The 23,791-nt window shown below is 35.1% G+C and overlaps 1 protein-coding gene and 1 long non-coding RNA gene across 2 annotated transcripts; both read right to left on the minus strand.

Annotated features, from left to right (window-relative positions):
- Positions 1 to 263: 263 nt before the first annotated feature.
- LOC132557962 (protein SHQ1 homolog) lies at positions 264 to 18,702 on the minus strand. The gene is made up of 15 exons (XM_060222491.1): positions 18,642 to 18,702; positions 18,147 to 18,306; positions 17,538 to 17,605; positions 12,187 to 12,251; positions 9,029 to 9,154; positions 8,180 to 8,343; positions 7,756 to 7,868; positions 6,950 to 7,035; positions 6,199 to 6,252; positions 5,640 to 5,740; positions 5,243 to 5,296; positions 4,709 to 4,832; positions 2,613 to 2,733; positions 2,078 to 2,117; positions 264 to 1,688 (listed from the first exon to the last, which is right to left on the minus strand). Exons 2-15 carry the CDS (start codon positions 18,219 to 18,221, stop codon positions 1,155 to 1,157), a joined length of 1,725 nt encoding a protein of 574 aa, XP_060078474.1. The 5' UTR covers positions 18,222 to 18,306; positions 18,642 to 18,702; the 3' UTR covers positions 264 to 1,154.
- Positions 14,062 to 17,169, minus strand: LOC132557974 (uncharacterized). The gene is made up of 2 exons (XR_009554535.1): positions 16,662 to 17,169; positions 14,062 to 14,838 (listed from the first exon to the last, which is right to left on the minus strand). It is a non-coding gene; the product is annotated as an uncharacterized LOC132557974 (long non-coding RNA).
- Positions 18,703 to 23,791: the final 5,089 nt, after the last annotated feature.

A 23,791-nucleotide genomic window follows, 5' to 3' on the forward strand; every position in this document is an offset into this window, starting at 1 on the left:
AATGTCATTGACCTTCAATAAAGTCTTTTATTATTATCATTATTTATAATGATGCAGGCCAGGTGAGCTAAAAGACTGATGATTGATTTCAATGCTGTCTAGAACTATTTAACTGTAAACAACCAAGTATAAGAACATTCAGGCAACTACGAAGAAAAACTTCACACCATCATTAACCAATACTTCTTTACAAAAGAAGACTATTGATTTCAGGAAGTACATGTCTGACATATATAGATACAACAATAATCAAACAAGACATGAAATGTAGGACTTCTTTATTTCATGCAGTAGTTCAAAACCTGTTGATACCTGATACTTCCTGGTTAGAACATCTTCAAAAACTAAGGAAGTATTCATGTTAGAATTAGAAAAAGATACCTAAGACAATGTATATTATACTTCACCACTGAAGAGACGGACAGTAAAATTCTTCCCACATTTAGTACGGCCTTGACTAGACTAATTTCAAAAGCTTGTAGTTGTATAAAAATTCTTTTATTCTGAAGGAATTGCTTGTCTAGGAGTTTTTTTTCCGGTCCTGAGATTAAAGTCAAGATTACGATTACTACATTCTCAACTGTTTCTTTGCAGTAAATGCTACGATGTATCTCTCAATTGCTTTTCATGTTCAGATTGCAAAGGTCAAGGTTACCAATACCATTAATAGAAATGGGAATACTTGGCAAATAATATATCATATTTTAATGTAACTAGTAAGTATTTACTTATGATGTTATGGCACATCACTGATTGAAATCATATGAGAAGTCATCTAAGCATGGATCAAGGTCATAAGGTCAAATTTCAAGGTCAAACTGGAAATATTTCACCAAGACATTTCATGGTATAGTAAAGCCTTACTGACTGAAAATGAAATGAGACATTGACCCACAACATGTCAAGGTCGTCAGGTCAGAGGTCAAGATCAAATTTTGAACTATTTATCCGTATTCCATAAGCAAATTATTGTCTATACAACAAAAAACAAAACATCCATATCTATGTAAATCTTAGGATAGGAGTCCAACACAATACCAGAATCTTCCTGACATTTGTCAGTTCTCTGGTTCTAAGTTGTTGCCAGCTATGTAATGATATTGTAGATATAGAACAGATGGTAAAAATTCTATCATATCAGTATAGACGGTTTATCAATGTCGTGTGTGTACTACACCACAAGTAATCACAGGACTTCCTTCATGTCCATGACTTCCATTCACATTCTTTATATTTTCTTTAGAATTAGTAAATTCCCCATTTAAGAATGTCTCATGTTTTTCCATTTCATTGACTTGTGTGTCTTCATCACATTTTTTCTTGTGACTGATATTTTGTTCATTATCCTCATCATTTTCTGCATTATTAGTAACAAGTTTATTTTCATCACCACATTCTGTGTTTTCATCACCACTTTCTGTACTTTTATCATCAGTTTCTGTGCTTTCATCATCAGTTTCTGTGCTTTCATCATCAGTTTCTGAGCTTTCGTAACTACTAGATTCAGATTCAGTGCTGTCATCATCACTATCCTTAGTGTTACTGGAGACAAGAACACCTTTATGTGGCAGCAAGCCAATCTGAGAGACACTTTCTGTAAGTACATTCACGCTGTGATCATTTTCCTCTGCAGCCTCCACTTCTACTTCACATAAATTAAGTCCAACCATGTCCTTATGGACAGACATCTGAAAGGAAAATAAGCAAACAGCTGTAAAATCTGCCAATCTGTTAGCCTGCTAGCCTCTTTGTGTATTAAATTTTTGTTTACAAAGGTAAATGTTTAGTAATTTTTTTTCCATACAGAAAGAAATAGGAATACATATATGTAAATTGTACCCAATTAATAGAGATTTAAGAATAAATATTAAGATAAAAGGTAGACAGATGCTCTGCATTAGTTTTGACACATAATTTTGCTTACGAGTGAAAAACACTCTCATGAAAACAGCTGGATCAAATAAGTAGAACAGATATGTAACTGTATTAAGAAAGAATTACAGGATAAAAGACTTATTATTTGGAAGGAAGACTAATGTGGTTTTATATTGTTCGTTTCTAAAGCTATGACACTTACTGTTGTTAAAGCATCTGTCAGAGAAGCCAGTCTTTTATCACTGAAACGAAAGTTACACAATTACATTATCTGTGTGACGTATGGATGTATTTGTATGTTTACAGAATATCTATATAACCACATGTAAAACATCTGAGAGGATGATATCTCTCAACTCAGATGAGAGCCTGCCTTTAACTGAAGCTCTTGGCCATGACTCGGACAATAAGTAATATACCTGGAGGTCATAAAATGCTAAGAGCTAGATATTTCGAATTACAAATGACATTAACAAAATAATTGCGATATCCATCATGAAAAAAGTTTGGATTATTATTGGTGATGAATACGAATCCTGGATCTATATATAGAACAATTTGACATTACTGCAATCAGAGATATCGTCTCCATAGCAACAAGGATCTATTGTCCTTGTGTCTTTAACAACTGACTTTTTTCCTATGCCAATGTCTATTCTATTTCTTAATTGAAAATCCCAATTACAAACAGTCTTAATTAATTGGTTATCAAAACACCTCAGAACTACATAACTTACCTGGCAGTCTGTATCCACACACAGTAGTCGGTGATGTACAAGTTGTTGAGAATATAGTAAGGATAGGTGTGAGTGAGGAGGTCTTCTATCTCTAACAGACACTTCAGTATGTAGGTTTTACCTGTATAACATAAACATAGGACAAATTAACACTTCAGTCTGTATGATGATGGAGGCCTACTCACCTAGCTGTAGGACTTGTTGAGTATCTGAGAGGTTTTTAATGGGAAAGTCCTCACCTAGCTGTAGGACTTGTTGAGTATCTGAGAGGATTTTAGTGGGAAAGTCCTCACCTAGCTGTAGGACCTGTTGAGTATCAGAGAGGATTTTAGTGGGAAAGTCCTCACCTAGCTGTAGGACCTGTTGAGTATCAGAGAGGATTTTAGTGGGAAAGTCCTCACCTAGCTGTAGGACCTGTTGAGTATCCGAGAGCATTTTAATGGGAAAGTCCTCACCTAGCTGTAGGACCTGCTGAGTATCTGAGAGAATTTTTGTGGAGAAGTCCTCACCTAGCTGAAGGACTTGTGGAGTATCTGAGAGGATTTTTGTGGGAAAGTACTCTACTAGCTGTAGGACTTGTGGAGTATCTGAGAGGATTTTTGTGGAGAAGTCCTACTCACCTAGCTGTAGGACCTGCTGAGTATCTGAGAGGATTTTTGTGGAGAAGTCCTCACCTAGCTGAAGGACTTGTGGAGTATCTGAGAGGATTTTAGTGGGAAAGTCCTCACCTAGCTGTAGGACCTGTTGAGTATCTGAGAGGATTTTAGTGGGAAAGTCCTCACCTAGCTGTAGGACCTGCTGAGTATCTGAGAGGATTTTTGTGGAGAAGTCCTCACCTAGCTGAAGGACTTGTGGAGTATCTGAGAGGATTTTTGTGGGAAAGTACTCACCTAGCTGTAGGACCTGTTGAGTATCAGAGAGGATTTTAGTGGGAAAGTCCTCACCTAGCTGTAGGACCTGTTGAGTATCTGAGAGGATTTTAGTGGGAAAGTCCTCACCTAGCTGTAGGACCTGTTGAGTATCAGAGAGGATTTTAGTGGGAAAGTACTCACCTAGCTGTAGGACTTGTTGAGTATCTGAGAGGATTTTAGTGGGAAAGTCCTCACCTAGCTGTAGGACCTGTTGAGTATCCGAGAGGATTTTAGTGGGAAAGTCCTCACCTAGCTGTAGGATCTGCTGAGTATCCGAGAGGATTTTAGTGGGAAAGTCCTCACCTAGCTGTAGGACCTGTTGAGTATCCGAGAGGATTTTAGTGGGAAAGTCCTCACCTAGCTGTAGGACCTGTTGAGTATCTGAGAGCATTTTAATGGGAAAGTCCTCACCTAGCTGTAGGACCTGTTGAGTATCTGAGAGCATTTTAATGGGAAAGTCCTCACCTAGCTGAAGGACTTGTGGAGTATCTGAGAGGATTTTAATGGGAAAGTCCTCACCTAGCTGTAGGACCTGCTGAGTATCTGAGAGGATTTTTGTGGAGAAGTCCTCACCTAGCTGAAGGACTTGTGGAGTATCTGAGAGGATTTTTGTGGAGAAGTCCTCACCTAGCTGTAGGACCTGCTGAGTATCTGAGAGGATTTTTGTGGAGAAGTCCTCACCTAGCTGAAGGACTTGTGGAGTATCTGAGAGGATTTTTGTGGGAAAGTACTCTACTAGCTGTAGGACTTGTTGAGTATCTGAGAGGATTTTTGTGGAGAAGTCCTACTCACCTAGCTGTAGGATCTGCTGAGTATCTGAGAGGATTTTTGTGGAGAAGTCCTCACCTAGCTGTAGGACTTGTTGAGTATCTGAGAGGATTTTTGTGGAGAAGTCCTACTCACCTAGCTGTAGGATCTGCTGAGTATCTGAGAGGATTTTTGTGGAGAAGTCCCCACCTAGCTGTAGGACCTGTTGAGTATCTGAGAGGATTTTAGTGGGAAAGTCCTCACCTAGCTGTAGGACCTGTTGAGTATCAGCGAGGATTTTAGTGGGAAAGTCCTCACCTAGCTGTAGGACCTGTTAAGAATCTGAGAGGATTTTAGTGGAGAAAATCTCCTTTAACATACATAGTTGTAGGATCTGTCAGGTCTCTGACAACACTTTAGCTTTAAAAGTTTATTTACCTTGCTTTAGAATGTGTCGAGTGTCTGAAAGCACTTTAGTGGAGAAGGCCCACTGCCGATATAGGGGGTAACACAAACTGCGACGTAATGAGCTCACCACCACATCTTCAATGGAGTGGAATTCCTACAATTAGACACATGCATAGTAACAACAATACCCACAACATATATAAGTTCATAACACAACAAGAGAGATTCAAGAGCTTTAGAAAAAATCTTGTTTTGTGTTCATTTTTATGAACAAATTTCAATGATCTCAGTTGACATCTTCTTATTTGTTTCTATTATTCAGGACAGTTGATAAAAACAACATACCTTACTGGTATAATGATAGAGTTAAGGGTACAACATGTATACCTAAAACGAAAGTTATTCACCTACATAACATGGAGAATCAATGATTACATGTTAACCTATTCTGAGTTACTGTAGTTTGTTAGTAAGAACAGTTCTGATGTAAAGTTACTGAACACTACCTGTATGAGGTTTTACCTTCCTGGAAGAAATATTTCCTATAAGAATTATCACACTTACATCTAGCCATGATAAGGTGGCACTCAGGTTACAGATAGTCCAGGCAGACTCCACCTACAATTAGATTTTGTTCAAATAGATAATTTAAATTACATCTTTCTCAACAAACAACAGACATTTGTAGTGTACAGTGTTATACCTGAACCAGACAAATGGCTATTTTTTTAAACTTGAAAGGTTATGTATACCAAATAATAAAAACGTTTTTCTCTTGGCAATAAACATTTACATTATACAATTGTAGATTTATGATGGTTGAATGAGGAATTTGATAAAATCAGAAAATACCTATTGTCTGGTATATCTGTTCTGTTGTGAGGTGTTTATGATTAATTTCATGTAACACATAACACAACTTCTATAAATTTCAATCCCTAGTTCATGTGTAAATACTTACATTGTTCTCGCTCTCTGTAGAACGATGGTTGTAGGCATAGGCAAACAAGAGATCCACAAGGCCTAGGTAGATTCCTATTAGTTGTTTCTCCTCTAATAGATCTCTCAAGTCAAGGCTGTACATCAAATTTTGTTCTTACACACACCATATATAAATCTGTTTCATTAGCCCTCCAAACATTTTATTTTCTCCCATGAGATTTCTTCAGTATGCAAAAAAAATCTGATAGCAAGGAAAGACTGCTAGAACTATATTAAGTTATTCTGAGGGAAGAGAAGTAACTCTTTTTCAATGAGGTATGGAATTTTCTTGGTATGAGTATCTGATGTTAGTTCAATAATAAATATGAGAAGGAGAATGCTGCATACATTTCTCTAGGCCCGTCAACTTTCCATAGTATCTGATATTCTGACTTCTACACTAGACAAGACATAGCCATGAATTCATTCAAATTAACAAATTTAAAGGATACTAATACATTTAAAATTTCCACTCTAATAATATTAACTCTCTGCAGAAATACAATTCAAACCTTAAATTAATTTAATAGCAAGGATACATTCTTTCTTTGGTAGATTTCTCATCTTCTCGTTTTCTGAATCTGTAAATTTCACTGAAATACAAATATGTACATGAAGAGTTACACTCTTTGTGTGTGGTATCTAAAAGATCATACTTCCTAAAGGTGATATATATGGAGTTACACTTCTTATGTTCTGTATCTGTGGGAGCATACTTCCTAAAGGTGATATATATGGAGTTACACTCCTTGTGTTCTGTATCTGTGGGAGCATACTATCTATAGATGATATATATAGAGTCATACTTCTTGTGTTCTGTATCTGTGGGATCATACTTCCTAAAGGTGATATATATGGAGTCATACTTCTTGTGTTCTGTATCTGTGGGATCCTACTTTCTATAGATGATATATATAGAGTCATACTTCTTGTGTTCTGTATCTGTGGGATCATACTTCCTAAAGGTGATATATATGGAGTTACACTCCTTGTGTTCTGTATCTGTGGGAGCATACTATCTATAGATGATATATATAGAGTCATACTTCTTGTGTTCTGTATCTGTGGGATCATACTTCCTAAAGGTGATATATATGGAGTCATACTTCTTGTGCTCTGTATCTATGGGATCATACTTTCCATAAATAGTATACATGAATAGAAAAGAAGTTCTTATAACATAACCAGTAAAACATTAAAGTGTGACGTTTCGATGACTACAATGTCACCTTCATTATAAAACCGACAAGTGTGGAGCATACTAGCACCAAATGTAGACACAGCCATTACCTTGCTCCATAGACTTCAGTTGTTTTTCCCATGGTGCTCTATAATTCATAAGGTCTTGTACGATGCCATCATCATACAAATCTGCTCTGTTTGAAATAAATTAGCTTGTTTTAGAGAATTTGAAAATTGTAAATGGATGTATAACACATTACAGATAATTCAAGTCTATCAGGCAACTTAAAGTCATGTTATTCATATAAACAATTGCAATTAAAATCAACTCATTGCATAGAAAAATTCAGCTGCAAGGAATTGATTTCGAAAGTTTATTTTACATTATTGAAAATACTGCAATTTTTTTTCTTTTAATTAATTTTTTATACTGCTATGAAAAATACATTAATCTTCTGTATGCATCCATATATACAGACTTCACATCGCAAAATCACATTTAGAATTTCAGCGAAAAGTGGCGTACACTCAAGTTTGGATATTGTGATTTTTATTACAAAAATTGTTTGAAGTGAAGGAAAGATATTTCTGAATCATTGATTAGGATCATTCAGATTTCTAATTAAAATACTAATGATTAGAAAGTTTCATTTAGAATAAAGCAACATTAGATTTTCTAAAAACATTTTCAATAATTTGATTACTGTTGAAAATAAAATCTTTCATCATGCACAAAAAGAAAAAACATTGTTTGACAAAATATTTACTTTTTGAACATAAAGTACAAATTGAGTTATACTCTGTCTTGAAATAAAAAAACAAAATATCTGACATAAACTACACATTTTAATCTTACATGTAACAGATTTTGTTAACACTTTATTAATAGTAACTGGAATTATACTCAGTCTTACAGGTAATAGTCTGGGTCAAATTTGTCCTGCTCTGCTTGAGTGCGTTTTTCTCTCCGCTCTGTCGGACAACAGCCATCTGGGTCACGGAGACTGACAACATCGATTATGTCTTCCTGTGTACATATAGATTTAGGTACTACCTTTAAAATATCTTTAAATCTGTAATCTACAGAATAAAAGTTACATATGTTTGGGTAGATGCCAACACTGTCACCCTACAGTAAATGCTTTCACTTTCGATGAAGAGTAAATAGGACCTTTCACAATACAGATGTACCAGAAACCAACCTTTGTTTTTAAGTCACTTTTTATGATCATCACAAGCAGAAATTTATTCTAGGATGTAGTAGTTGAAAGTAGGATAACACTGAAGTTACATTAAAAATAAAAGTAATTAAATCTCTGAAGACAAAGTCAAATTTACCTGAAGTCGTTTAAATACGCCACTTTTTGTGTTACCAAAGCCATATTTTGGGGCATCCAGAGGTAGTTCCTCCTCCACATATACCTTCTGATCAATGTGCCAGTCAAAATCTTCATCTATTTCCAGCTCTGTGCCTGCTGGGTTTGTAGCTTCAGTGGATGAATCTGTTACAAAAAATACAATTACCTCAATAAAAAGGTTACTGACAAACATATAATAAACGTCCTGCCAAACATGTTCCATCAGGACCCATGCTTAACTCGCTCATCAAATTATGAGAAGAAATTCAATATCCAAAATAGCCACATATGTGCCCACATTTGATATTGGTTCAAACTAAATATACAGTGATTTTTTGCCTTTTTTCAAAGCAGCCTGTACCTTTTAAATTAGGAAAATTTCACAACATTTTCAGGAAATTGGAAAAACACTAGACTACTAGTTAAAACAAAACCAAGTATAGTTTTACGTTTGGTATGTTTTTTTTTATTGGGTAGGTATAACGTTCACACTACAGTGATATTTCAAAAACACAATACAGGCAAGTTTTTCTGTAAATTTACGCCTACATTACAGTTCCACATTGACATTACAGGTTAACTTTCCTGTTTTTGAAATTTTTAAAGAGATCCACAAGCACTTCTTTTTTCTTGTCATTAAGGTCTTCATCTTCATGGCATATTCTCATCACTGCATCCAAGTTCCCTTGGCTGTTTCTCTTATTAGTCTGAATGTTTGCCAACCTCTCCAACACAGAATGGACTGATGCAGTTGTATGTTAGTGCACGAAAATCCGATTGACAGGAGTTCTGATTAGTAAACTACTAAAATGATAATGAAATGACATACCCAGCACCTGTATGAGGGGAGATGCTGCTGAAGTTTGACCTTTTGGGGTCAACAATTTGGTGAGCATGTCCAACCCCTCAAAGATTTCTCCTTCAGTTGCCTTAGGAATCTTAATGGTGAAACTTCCTGTAAAACAGATTCAAGATCGGTAACAATCAAGCTGCTACTTAGAGTTTGATATAACAGTAACTTCATTATTTGACAATAATCATCACAGAATTCCACTGTAACAAGCTATACAGGTAAGTATTTTCAATTTCATACAACACGGCACTGTCCATCACTATTTCCTGATGAAAGATAACTCAATTTCGAATTAGTATTCGCTAATACAACAAAGTTATAATCTAATATTAGATGTTGTATCTTTTCTGAAGACTTTGTTCAAGTAAAATCTTGGTACATGGAAGATCAAGGCAGATTTTGGTAAGGCTTTACATATATATGATAGAATAGTGTGAGAGATGTATATGAATCTGTTTCCACTGACAAGAGACACCTATCGCATGCTATACCTATGTATGATACAGGGGAGACACATACAATTATCTGAGTGACATCAATCACACTCTACACCTATGTATGATACAGGTGAGACATACCACCATCTGAGTGACATCACTCACATGCTACACCTATGTATGATACAGGTGAGAAACATACCATCATCTAAGTGACATCAATCACACTCTATATTTATGTATGATACAGGTGAGACACATACCATCATCTGAGTGACATCAATCACATGCTATACCTATGTATGATACAGGGTGGACACATACCATCATCTGAGTGACATCAATCACATGTTATACCTATGTATGATACAGGGGAGACACATACCATCATCTGAGTGACATCAATCACATGTTATTCCTATGTATGATACAGGGGAGACACATACCATCATCTGAGTGACATCAATCACATGTTATTCCTATGTATGATACAGGGGAGACACATACCATCATCTGAGTGACATCAATCACATGTTATACCTATGTATGATACAGGGGAGACATATACCATCATCTGAGTGACATCAATCACATGCTATACCTATGTATGATACAGGGGAGACACATACCATCATCTGAGTGACATCAATCACACTCTACACCTATGTATGATACAGGTGAGACATACCACCATCTGAGTGACATCACTCACATGCTACACCTATGTATGATACAGGTGAGAAACATACCATCATTTAAGTGACATCAATCACACTCTATATTTATGTATGATACAGGTGAGACACATACCATCATCTGAGTGACATCAATCACATGCTATACCTATGTATGATACAGGGGAGACACATACCATCATCTGAGTGACATAAATCACATGTTATACCTATGTATGATACAGGGTGGACACATACCATCATCTGAGTGACATCAATCACATGTTATTCCTATGTATGATACAGGTGAGACACATACCATCATCTGAGTGACATCAATCACATGTTGTTCCTATGTATGATACAGGGGAGACACATACAATTATCTGAGTGACATCAATCACACTCTACACCTATGTATGATACAGGTGAGACATACCACCATCTGAGTGACATCACTCACATGCTACACCTATGTATGATACAGGTGAGAAACATACCATCATCTAAGTGACATCAATCACACTCTATATTTATGTATGATACAGGTGAGACACATACCATCATCTGAGTGACATCAATCACATGCTATACCTATGTATGATACAGGGTGGACACATACCATCATCTGAGTGACATCAATCACATGTTATACCTATGTATGATACAGGGGAGACACATACCATCATCTGAGTGACATCAATCACATGTTATTCCTATGTATGATACAGGGGAGACACATACCATCATCTGAGTGACATCAATCACATGTTATTCCTATGTATGATACAGGGGAGACACATACCATCATCTGAGTGACATCAATCACATGTTATTCCTATGTATGATACAGGGGAGACACATACCATCATCTGAGTGACATCAATCACACTCTATATTTATGTATGATACAGGTGAGACACATACCATCATCTGAGTGACATCAATCACATGCTATACCTATGTATGATACAGGGTGGACACATACCATCATTTGAGTGACATCAATCACATGTTATACCTATGTATGATACAGGGGAGACACATACCATCATCTGAGTGACATCAATCACATGTTATTCCTATGTATGATACAGGGGAGACACATACCATCATCTGAGTGACATCAATCACATGTTATTCCTATGTATGATACAGGGGAGACACATACCATCATCTGAGTGACATCAATCACATGTTATTCCTATGTATGATACAGGGGAGACATATACCATCATCTGAGTGACATCAATCACATGCTATACCTATGTATGATACAGGGGAGACACATACCATCATCTGAGTGACATCAATCACACTCTACACCTATGTATGATACAGGTGAGACATACCACCATCTGAGTGACATCACTCACATGCTACACCTATGTATGATACAGGTGAGAAACATACCATCATTTAAGTGACATCAATCACACTCTATATTTATGTATGATACAGGTGAGACACATACCATCATCTGAGTGACATCAATCACATGCTATACCTATGTATGATACAGGGGAGACACATACCATCATCTGAGTGACATAAATCACATGTTATACCTATGTATGATACAGGGTGGACACATACCATCATCTGAGTGACATCAATCACATGTTATTCCTATGTATGATACAGGTGAGACACATACCATCATCTGAGTGACATCAATCACATGTTGTTCCTATGTATGATACAGGGTGGACACATACCATCATCTGAGTGACATCAATCACATGTTATTCCTATGTATGATACAGGGGAGACACATACCATCATCTGAGTGACATCAATCACATGTTATTCCTATGTATGATACAGGGGAGACACATACCATCATCTGAGTGACATCAATCACATGTTATTCCTATGTATGATACAGGGGAGACACCTACCATCATCTGAGTGACATCAATCACATGTTATTCCTATGTATGATACAGGGGAGACACCTACCATCATCTGAGTGACATCACTCACACTCTTTACCTATGTATGATACAGGTGAGACACATACCATCATCTGAGTTGTATTTAGCACTCTCTCTGCCATCTTCTATTAATTTCCCTGGCAAATTCAATCTACAAAACAAAATTTATCAACAAATGATTTCTTTTACCATAAAAACAGCATAATATTTTATTCACAGATTTAACCCAAATAAAAATACCAAGTTTACCAAGTAATAATACAAAAAAGATAACATTGAATAAAATGATGAGTAATTACTAGTGAAGAGCAATCTAAAAGTGGTGCTTAAAGATAATATTTTGGAGCCAGATCGGTATACCCAGGTATACACTGCATGTTACACAGTTGCTTCAAGTAAGATAGCACATACATGTATTTAATGTTACTGGAGTATAAAAAAAACTAGCTCTTTATCTGCACATAGTGAATGTATTGTGTAAAGTTATTAATTCCAAACTGAAGCTGAACTGAAGCAAGCCATCAACTACACTGATAAAACAGCCATTATAGGAAAAATCAAAGTACTGAAAGTACTGGTATGCTAAGACCATTAAAAAATAAATTCTTTGTTATTAGCTTGCTATATACTGAAACCAACTATATGCAATCAATAAATCATTGCAGCCCATAAAAAATGACCAGCAGATATCAGAAATAACAAGCATAGTAGTATTACTTATGTAATACATGTCCCAAGTAGGCTCCAAGATGCAATGATAGGGAAATTGTCTATTTCTTTGGATACATTGTAGGGAATGTTGATCATGGACACCATATTATCACTTTAAAGACTGTGTATCCTATTGGTTTAAGACCATTAGTTAGACCATCATGCAAATAACATGCTACATACAAATATTGGACAGCTTCATTTTCCAGATTGTTTGTAAAAGACTGCAAAAGAGTGCCAATTTTCTAAAACAAACATGACTTGTCACCATAACTTAAAATAGAAGATGCCTATTCTTCCAGAAAACCTGGTCTTATTCTCCTTGTACTTTTTCTGGGAATCTTCAAGTAGATATTGACTTTGTTCCAATTTTTCATGTTTATATATTCTTTGTTCTCTAAAACTTGTCACAAGATATTTTATTCCTCTTGTATTATCATTTTTTTTAACATCCTTACAGTGACCTTGAACCTTGAAATTTACAAGATGTGAATATCTTTTAGGTTGTGAAATTTGATAGAAAAACGACGGTAATACAATGGAAAAACACCCCCATGCAACTATCCGTTTTTTGACTGTGACCTTGATCTTTGATATCTGACCCTGAATTTCTAAAGAAACCGACTTCTCCTCACAAGGGATACATGTTCCAAATTTGATTAAGGTATACTAACTGTCTTGGTCTCAATGCGTTTACAAGGTAATCATATAGTACTTATGCAAGTACTGTGACCTCTACATTCAATCCTCAAAATCATTACTATATCCTCTCCACATTGCCCAGGGATAACTGAAACTGTAATCCAAATAGCTAATACCCCCATCACCCACAGCCTTAGTTATCTCCCCATGGTGACCTTTTGCAAAAAAACATCCTCTGAAACACAGCGGCATGTGCACATGTTCCCTAATATTCCTGCGAAGTTTTGTTGAAATTGGTCCACAGGTTTAGAAGTTGACCGACATGCAAAACCTGTCTATATTGACCAGATGCCATGGCAATCAATATTTCCAGGGGAAAATGGTGCATGCACATCTACACATTGTCCCGAATATTACTGTAGTTTCATTGGAGTTGTCTAGACAAGATGTGTCTACAGACAGACAAACAGATGGATGGACAGATAGACAACTTGATTCGATTTACCCACCCTTTTGGTGGTATAAGAATGCACAAGAGTGCTTACAAATTCCATGTGGACAGACATCATGGAAAAATAATAATGATAATAATAAAAATAAAAACATGATAAAGATGCTTATATCTTGTTTTCTTTATTCAGTATTCTTTCCATGCTTTGATCAGCAATGTAATCTTGTCATGTAAATATCCTAGTACAAGATTGCATACACAAAATTGTTGTAGGTAGACTTTTAAGATAAATAAAAAAAAATACATGTCTAAGTTTAAATGAAGGTTTTAAACAGAAGTCGTATTATGTTCAGTATACAGTGATTTTTCTAGACAATTGTAAACTATAAACTCGGTATACAGCAATCTTTTCTACACATTTGTAAACAACAAACTCAGTATGCGGTGATCTTTTCTACAAAAAGTTTTTATATATATTGTATATACATAACTCAGAAAAAAAAAATAAGTAAACCTTTCTATGTACACTACAAACTCAGTATACAGTGAGCCTTTCTACATAAACTTGGTATAACTAGTGAATCTTTCTACTTAAGTAAATTGAAGATTGTAAAGAAATTTACTACAAATGCAGCATACAATGATCTTTTCCACATTTGTTTAGTTTCTGCCATTTGTTGATTCTTCTTTTGTGATGGTAAATATATTGCCGCCTTTAGAGAGTACTGTGACCTTAAAAGGCAACATGGTTGTTAGCATATCCTCAAGTGATTAACCATCTTCAACATCTAATTGGAGGTCGGAAAGAAGGACGTTTTTCTCCACCATAAGGTCCTCAAATCCATTGTTGGTCACAATGGCCAATTCCAAGTTAGAAGAATCAAGAGATACCTTCTACCATTCCAGATTTCATTTCTTCAGGGACATCCACCTGCTGAAAGAGAGTAAGGGAAATAAATAACTATATTTCTTTATTGCTATGATTATGTGCAAGAAATATACACTTCTGTATAAGCTTATAGTCTTGAACTTCCCAATAGGAGTCTATATTAAATATAATTAATTATTTTGACATTCAGGACTGTCAAATTATGAAGTGATGGACAGCTAGAAAATAAGAATATCTTGACCATGGTCATACAGAGATTGAATCATAAAGTTAAATTCATGAGATAAATCTGTGCAGTATGATAATTTATTTTGACGTTTGTATTTCAAAAATCATTATGACTTGAAAGGTAATGTGTAATTTAATTAATTACATTGGACCGTCATGCAATGGCAATGCCATTTTCATAATGTAATTGTAATTTCATTAATTACGTCATCATGTAATTGAACCCATGCCTGTTACAAACAGTAGCTGTCCTAACTGATCCTAAAATTAAATTTGGCTATGTCTATCACAAAATTAATGTTGGCTGTCTATTACAAATGCCATATTTAGCTACAGTAGAGGTATTTCAAAAATGTATGTCATTGTAACTGAAAGGACACAATTAATGGTTACTTAACCAGAACTACAGTTCTGAACAAACCACTACAAAGCCTGGTTAACTGTACTAAGAAAATGTCTTCTCAATTAATCAATTTCATTGATTATTGACATCTTATTGTTGTACTTACAGTCACTTGAGTTTCTTAAAAGTTGCAATTTGACTTTTAATAAGGCCCAAAATGATAATACTGCAATGTCTTAATTAGCTCTCGAGGGGTATTGGTTAGACTATTTATCTCATTTCATTCCATTCACCATGAAAACAAAACTCTAAAAAACAGTCGACAATTAATGACAAATATTGAGCCTAGGGCTGGGTAAAATTGATGAATCAAAAGTGTTGAACTGAAAGTGGACGCAGTTGACATAATACTGAAATTTCTGAGATGAACAAATACAGTACATATATCAAAAAGTTCAATTGTACCAATAATACTTTACACATTCACACTGGGACTTTACACATTCACACTGGAACTTTACACATTCACACTGGGACCTAACACTTTGCTAGGTTTATCCTAATCTTTATTAAAATACTTTCCGGGAATCAGATGTTAATTGACATCTTCATTATTCCTAATCTTCATATTGTAATCGTTCACATGCATCACTCTTCAACAGAATCAACGAGACATCATGTCAGAAAGACAAAAACTAAAATTAAGCTAAAACTATATATATTAACTTCACATGTAAACCTTAAAATTAGCATAGCTGTAGAGTTCCCGTACGATTTCATACTCTGGCCTTGGGCCGTTGGGGTACTTATAAATTATCTCCGATCAGAAATTTGAAAGAGCTAGACCTACAATAGCGCGGACAGTGACAGATATTTTAAAGTAAAATCGATATATTACCCAGACAGATTCCTAGATCTATTCACGGTAGCGTAAGTAGTACAGTACAATATTACGGATAAGTTTTTTTTTCTGGTTAATTTCCGATCTGTTGGGCCACTGACAGAAGTGACTGCGATGAGACCATTATGAAACGATCATTCCAAAATAAATCCATTCCAAAATACTGAAATACTTTACGGAAGCAACAAAAATGTGCTAGATGCTTACATCACATTTTTCAAATGCATACTGCTTCAAGGGAAAAGTCTTGAAAATATTTTGAAAAAAAAGTGCAGCCAAAATTCACTAGACGCGAAGGCTCATTCCAAATGAATTGTTGCAAAAAATGCAATTGATAGTTCAGTATAAGTATTGACTTCAAATTCAGCTAACATATATATATATAGTGATACTTACCTACATGAATTACCCGCCATCTTCTTTCAGCCGCCGTCTTCTTTCAGGGTCCAGCAGCACAGAGCACCCCGGCTGTTTCCGTCAAAATTTTATGCTACTCTAAATCATTCTTATTTTAGTTTCATTTTTATTTTCAACTACATATATAAGTATTTTTAATAGTTATCAACAGTATTAAACGGGAAGTAAATTTTCGAAAAAAGAAAAATAGAAAGATATACAAATGTATATGACTCCCACAATGCATCGCGCGGAAAAGAAAGTTAAGCCGCCATATTGGCATCGCCTCGCAAAATTTACCACCATAAACGTGAGTCTTTGTCATTGTATTTACAAATTTCGATGTCTGATTATCATTAATACACAACACAAAACATTTTCTTGATGTACAGGTAATGAAGAAAATGTCGATAAGGTTGTTTCATTTAATGACTAGCATCAGCAACTTGTAGGGGCGATAATCCAATGATTACGGTAATGTCCGGCAGATGGAGTAGGAGTAAACTTTCGATTTATGAACCAATGAAAACGAAGTACTTGATACTCAGCCTCAGGGGCGATAGCAACATGCTGAAGAGCATTGAAAATGCTCTTAGCATAAAAATTATATCATAAACGTGTATCATTGTTTTTACCAAAATATACTAAAACAGGTAAATGAATTGTAGTGATATTTTGGGTATCTTGCATGCTCATTGAAAAGCATATTTATTTATTTAATATATGCATGAGCTCTGGTAATTTACATGATTAGGACTAAAACTGTACACAATCGATGGATGTATATAAATTGTTGTGTGTTTCTGAAGGTAGCTCCTGTTGGGATTATAAGTCTTTTACACAATTTATGTCAAAACTGATTTATTCTTTAATTACCTTAGAAAGTATGGTTTTGAAAAAAATCTCACTTCCTCATCTTCAATAAAGATTTCTGCATCCGAAACCTGTGGTACAAAAAATATCAAAAATTAATATCAATGTATATCCAAAATAAAGTTTACCATATCTATGCCAGACGATGATCCATCACACTAATTCAACAAATTTCAAAAACCTTTCTGTCTCCATCAGAATGAGACAAGTAAACCATTGTAAAAAATATCCTTACCCTTTGTACATGTACCAAGCTAGGACTCAAAGAATTTATTAAACCCAATTATATAATGTGGTATTGAACAAACTTAAATTTAGACAATCATCATATGAAATACAAGTCTAATAAATTCCATGTCACACTGATGTTTAGGAGAACATCGTATCATAGCAAAATTTGACATGAAAGTGGAAATTCTCAAAAAGATTATCATGTAAGACAGGTGAAATTATCCTGATAAAAATGTATTTTCAATTCAATGGATATTCACAGGACATCATTGACATCACAATAAGTTTACTGCTTTCTGGTAGTGTTTATACATCTTCAATGAAATGACATGTACTGTAAGCAATTTGCCTACAGAGAATGACTATACCAGAGTGTCTCACCTTAGCATATGGCGCTTTGATGACGAGAGTCAGATATGATTTGTCCTGAAGAAGTTCAAAGGCAGGTGTTAACATTCTCCTGCTATGATTTTTTAACGTACTGCTATGATCATCTGACAAGCTCCGTGAACCTTTTCTTGTAATTTACTTGAAATGTAAACTGAAATGCGAATAGTAAACATTAATTTTATGGAAACTTTGGGAATTTTAAAATGCAGGATCCTTCTTAACTTAGTTGCATGCGTCAAATGTAAATTATACTATAAAGTATTTAACTCATCGTAAGAAAAACAGCTTTAAAATTTACTGTTTTTGGTATAATTAGAGCACATTCCTTCATTTGCATGTGTGAAAAAGATCCAACAATCAAAGTTATTGTATATAGTACTAGTCATATTAAATGTTGGATTGTTCGATGCCTAATATTCATTAATTAATTTGGGATATATAATGTAGTATTAAGTGTACTATTTCGTGCAAACAAACACATCTTACGAATATCTTCAAAGAACAACGGTTGTCAGCAGTCAGAATGGATGTTTTCGATGCACACAGATAAAGTCGTAGATCGACTTACCACGTTTTTCTTCACCGGAAAACAAATACGTATGCTACAATAAGAAACGGATGACACAAAATATCCGGAAATTCAAATAAAAATAAGAATTTCTGTTTATTAGAATTTCTAATTACGTCGATGAAAACTAGTCACTAGCACAAAAGTAAGCTTCTTTAGGGGATTAGGCAGATTGCAAAGACAACGATACTGTTTATTTTAGAAGTTTCTGTGGTAAATTTAAGGAGAAGGTCTTGTCCTCTGATAGGGACACTAGTTTTATTGTTAAATTAGATGAGGTTAGCTATATAATTAATCAGTCCACTGTAATGCCTCGTAATCGACTTCTAATATAAGCTTTTGTATAGGTTTGTCTAATTAATTTTTCTTCTTTATTTTTTCTTTTATAATCTATCAATGCCCTGAAAATTCTGAGAACTTTCAGGCTGTGCTGCGGTATCGGCTTTTTTTCATTATCACACGATACAAAAACAGTGTGAATAAAAGGATTATTGGCGTGTGATTATACCAATTTTTTACGGTGAATTTACAAACCGGAAAAAAAATTTAAAAAACTGAAATGTTTAAGTTTGAAAAGAGATCAAATGGTTAGAGGCGTCGCAGCAGGAGTTATCTATCTTAGTCCACGCTTTAGGTTAACTATTTCTGATATCAAAGCGATACACCATTGCGTCGCTATATTGTAAGGTTTCCCTTTCCTTTATGGACCGTCCAATGCTGTCGAAGTAGTTGTTTACAATGGATATTGTAAAAAAAGGACACAGATAACGTAAAAATGGGTCCCGTCTCCCAAAAGTTTCCATCCGTCTCCATCCTATCCCGTATGCTTGTTGCTGCAACTAGACTGTCATGATTTTTGTGCTGTCTGAACTTTAATTGACTGTATCTTTCAATATTATGGAAACCGGTGATAATAACTACAAATTCTTGAAAAGCAATACAAAGCTTTTTAAAATAAATTTAATGAACAATACAGATTCAAATTTGTGTATATTCTGTATTTTTAAATTATGTTGCAGCGTAAGGAAAGGTTTGAGCAGAAGTTCTAGTCTCAATACTAATTTCAGTTGGACTGTCCTCTATCATCTTAATTGATTTTGTAACACCATTTACCTCACTTGAACTGATAATTTTTGTTATTAGGAGCAATGCACAGTTTAGTTTTTATCACCGGGCGATGATCGTATCTTGACCTTAAGGATGTTTTACCGGTGTCATTCTTAATTACGCTGTATTATGTCGTGTCTCAGATGTAAATTGTGACAAGTTTTTCTACATTTATTGATATTATCCTATAAAAGTTATGATTCTGTGCTACACTTGAGATAGACAACTGAACAAAACACACACACACAAAATAGACAGCCGGACACGAATTTCACGCACAGGCGCATCTTTACTTGACCCCTACTACTCTCTGGCACGTTAATTTCTAATTTTTCTGATGTAATTGACATATAGACAACGACCTTTCTTACCAAAAAAACGACGACTGTTGAGCTGACTATTGGGCTGTTTCTATAATGTTGTAGTAAAGCTAATTTTAAACTTTAAAAAACAGAAATTTGACGATACTGACTTGGTAGATTATTGCCGCTGAGTGTATACTGTCAAAAATCTGTTACGATTCTACAAAAATGACAAGCTCTAGGACGACGTTCTAGAAGAAATTTACAGCTCTCATACACAATAAGTAATAAACTCATACTGTGTACTTAATTATCTGTCCTCGTTATTGCTTCCTTTAGTCTCGGAAAACTCACAATATCTTTACTATTTTTTTTCGACTACAACTTGATGAGCTTACCGTTTTCCCTTCTACTATCCAACGTTGGAACCAACTTGACCTTGAAATTAGACATAACGTTTCTTACTCACTCATTGAAAATTCGTTTCGAACCTCTACGCTAGTTCCAAATTATTATTTTATTATTAGATCAGCCATCGGAAAGCTAATATACTACATGCGAGAGTAAGAAATAAAGTTATTACTTTAAAGAATAACCTTTTCAGATCCAATTTAAAAGATTACCGTAATTGAAGTTGGACGTGTTAAGTGCCCGTTCGTACGCCTGTTGGTTCCGTTGTTGTATACATTGTTTTTGTTAGGGAGATCAGAATGTTGGTTAGGGAACGTGACATTGCTTACTTGGATTCATCAAGATTAACACGGCGGGTGTCGCCGATGAAGCAGAACACACGTACCCTTCCGGAACACTTGATTTTTCCCTCCCCATATTTTGCCATATTTTCACCGAATTCGAGTTTGAATTAAAAATCTGTGGACATGCCAATATTTTCTTTGTTGTTCGTTTGCCGTTGCTATTGTTTGTCCATGGAACACGGCTTGGATTTATTATCCCGTGGTTCAAGAGATGTGTTTATTGTCCCTAGCTCAGTCTACAGCCATTCGATGTTAAACCATTCTTGGGGTCCTTTATGCTGTCCTTATCTATATTACACACGGGGCATCATTAACTCATCGTTAAGTAGTTTTCTAATGTTTACGTGTATCCCTATCCACGTAATTAGGTCAATTTGTCCAACTGTTCCGACAGGATCTGACCAGAATTACTTCCAGGAGGTTGTACTACGTTATAGAAGAGGAATTTGACTCTATATCGACGAGAGTGATGGTGCGTGCGGTCTCTATTACTCTTCGTTTGTGTTTCTTAGTACAGAAGGCGCTGGATTTTCTAAAACTGAATTTATCTAAATATAGGTGTTTGACACTGCACCTAAGATACCTGCCGAGGGAATCCGGACAGTGTTATTGTTATTTCACATTACAATTAGTTGTAGTGGTGTATATTATTGGTCTATATTATGTACATGATTTTAGACAAATAAGTAAATTACAATAAAGAATGTAAGGATTACGAAAGAACATGCCCGAATTTGATCGTTTTATGGAGAAATGTGACTTAAAAACAACATTGAAAACTAATCCACAAGCTACAAACTATCCAAGTTTACTGTGTTTAGAAATAAAACAAACAACCATAAATAAAAGTTCCCGTGAAAAAAGCTGCTTGAACTATTTTCAATAAATATCCCCCACTCACCTTTCTCTACCAAATCAGGATGTAAAACCAGCAACGAAACTGCACTGACTTTGGCTTCAATATTTCAACATTTTAATGCTGCTATTTATTTCAAAACATTGTTTTGTTTATATGCATTTGTTTTACTGAGGATGGGAACGAACGATTTAAATGTTTCGAAATGTTTTGGTGTCATTTAATCAAGAGCACTTGGAGTTTTGCATCATCACCTACAAGTCTTTCATTCACCGAGATTCACTTAAAGATAAAAAATTTCAACAATGGGTAATAGGTTACAAATCAATACTTAATAGTTTTTCAACAGATTAAAAATGTATATTCGTTTAGTTCGAAACGTAACACACATATTAGTTGATCAGCAAGTGTTTCTTAACCATCTATTATATTTCAATAAATCACTCTGCCAGTCAACACTTTTAACTTTAAAAACCACAGAGCAAGGAACAAAAACACGCTTTATACACAGCCGGAAATAGAAGGACAGGAACTGGTGACATATTTCAGCCACAAAGTATTGGGATAGAAAAACAATGTCTAGACGTATTTCTCTTCACTTGAGAACATCCATTTTTATATTAGAGATCAAATGTGTTGAGACACATTAGATGAAAGGAGGTTTGCCTGTGAAGCCATTAATCAGTGATCGAAATTTGATTTCTTTTCACTATTGGGTATCCTACAACAGCTTTTTGGCAACTAAACAAGTACAATCGCTATGAAAAGAACGAAACAGCTGTATGATTCAGTTTAAATCATTGTTTGGCCCTACGGTATCTGACTTAAATTTGTAAAGAAACGTGTTGTTCGCTTGTGTGTGTTTTGAACAATCTTCGAGATTGCAGATTCATGATCCACTTCTGCCGGACGTTAAATTACTAAGATATGCCTAAACTTGCGTGCCATGTTTTAATTCATTCGATCTGCGGCACAGTTCAGAGTATACACATGCACGTGACGTTGTTCTAAAATTATCTGTTAAATCACGGGAGATTACGATTAAATTTGACTTTCCCTTCGATCGTTTCGGATCTTTTTCGGTAGCATCATTGGCGCCAAAATTTCGGCCCTTAGTATACCTGACGAGACCTAAAGGACGAACTACGTGTGGTGCAGTTTCAGTAATTGTTTGATTATACTGTATCTAACAAGCGCTATTCACTAGCGTGCCTTATTTACAATCTTTTACATACTTAATGATCACTATTTCGGATCGCAGAGAAACGTAATTCGTCATCCTCAGTATTTTACTTTTATTTCTGAAGCTGAACGAGTTTGCCTGTTGGTTCGGTTGTTGTCTATCCTGTTCTCATTTGAAAACGTTACGTTACTCGCTTGGATTGACCAAGATTTACATGGCGGTTGTCATCAATGAAGCAGAAAACGCTTACTCTTCCGGAACACCTAGACTTATCATTGTATTTTCTCAGGAGTCTCCGTGTTTATCTTGATTTTGTTAATATTTTGTCCTAGTTGTATGGAATCTAATTTTGGAATTATGATTATGTTGACATATTGGTACTTTCTGTTTTAAACCTTTGTGAAAATAATGTGATTTGTGCTTAATAAAAAAATTCGCTAGTATTGAAGCAGTACTGACCAGGAATGATTTAAACTTACTGATATTGCCCACAAGATATTTTCCCTATTATTTCGTTGATATAACTAGTATCTCTCCCTTTCTGTAATTTTGAATGTGCGGAAGTTTCAGTGTCTCCGTTAAATATAACACCGAAAATACATAGAGCTAGTACAATGTCCATGCCTTTGTTTGTAAAATGGATACAGAAATGACAATAAGATACAATAAACAAGCAACAGTGTATTTATGAGCAATTTAATTTATTCAAATTTGTGACATGATAAAATATACAATGTGATATTAACCAATGAAAATGTACATTACAAGGATTGCGTTGTTTGTGAGACCTTGTGAGACGCGATGAGTATACCTCTGGTCTACTTAACAACCAGGACTGTACATACAGAACAGGCAGAACACAGGT

Source organism: Ylistrum balloti, unplaced genomic scaffold (genome assembly GCF_031769215.1).
Source record: "Ylistrum balloti isolate Yb309-2 unplaced genomic scaffold, AGI_CSIRO_Ybal_v1 Utg370742, whole genome shotgun sequence".
NCBI classification, from domain to species: domain Eukaryota; kingdom Metazoa; phylum Mollusca; class Bivalvia; order Pectinida; family Pectinidae; genus Ylistrum; species Ylistrum balloti.

Bases quoted from the DNA above. Each gene is read 5' to 3' on its own strand.
- LOC132557962 (XM_060222491.1), bottom strand. From the start codon at position 18,221: ATGTTAACACCTGCCTTTGAACTTCTTCAGGACAAATCATATCTGACT. The intron at 6,253-6,949 runs GTAATGGCTGTG...TTTGTATTTCAG, and splicing joins ACTGAAGTCTATGGAGCAAG to TGAAATTTACAGATTCAGAA. The intron at 2,118-2,612 runs GTAAGTTATGTA...CTTTCGTTTCAG, and splicing joins GTGTGGATACAGACTGCCAG to TGATAAAAGACTGGCTTCTC.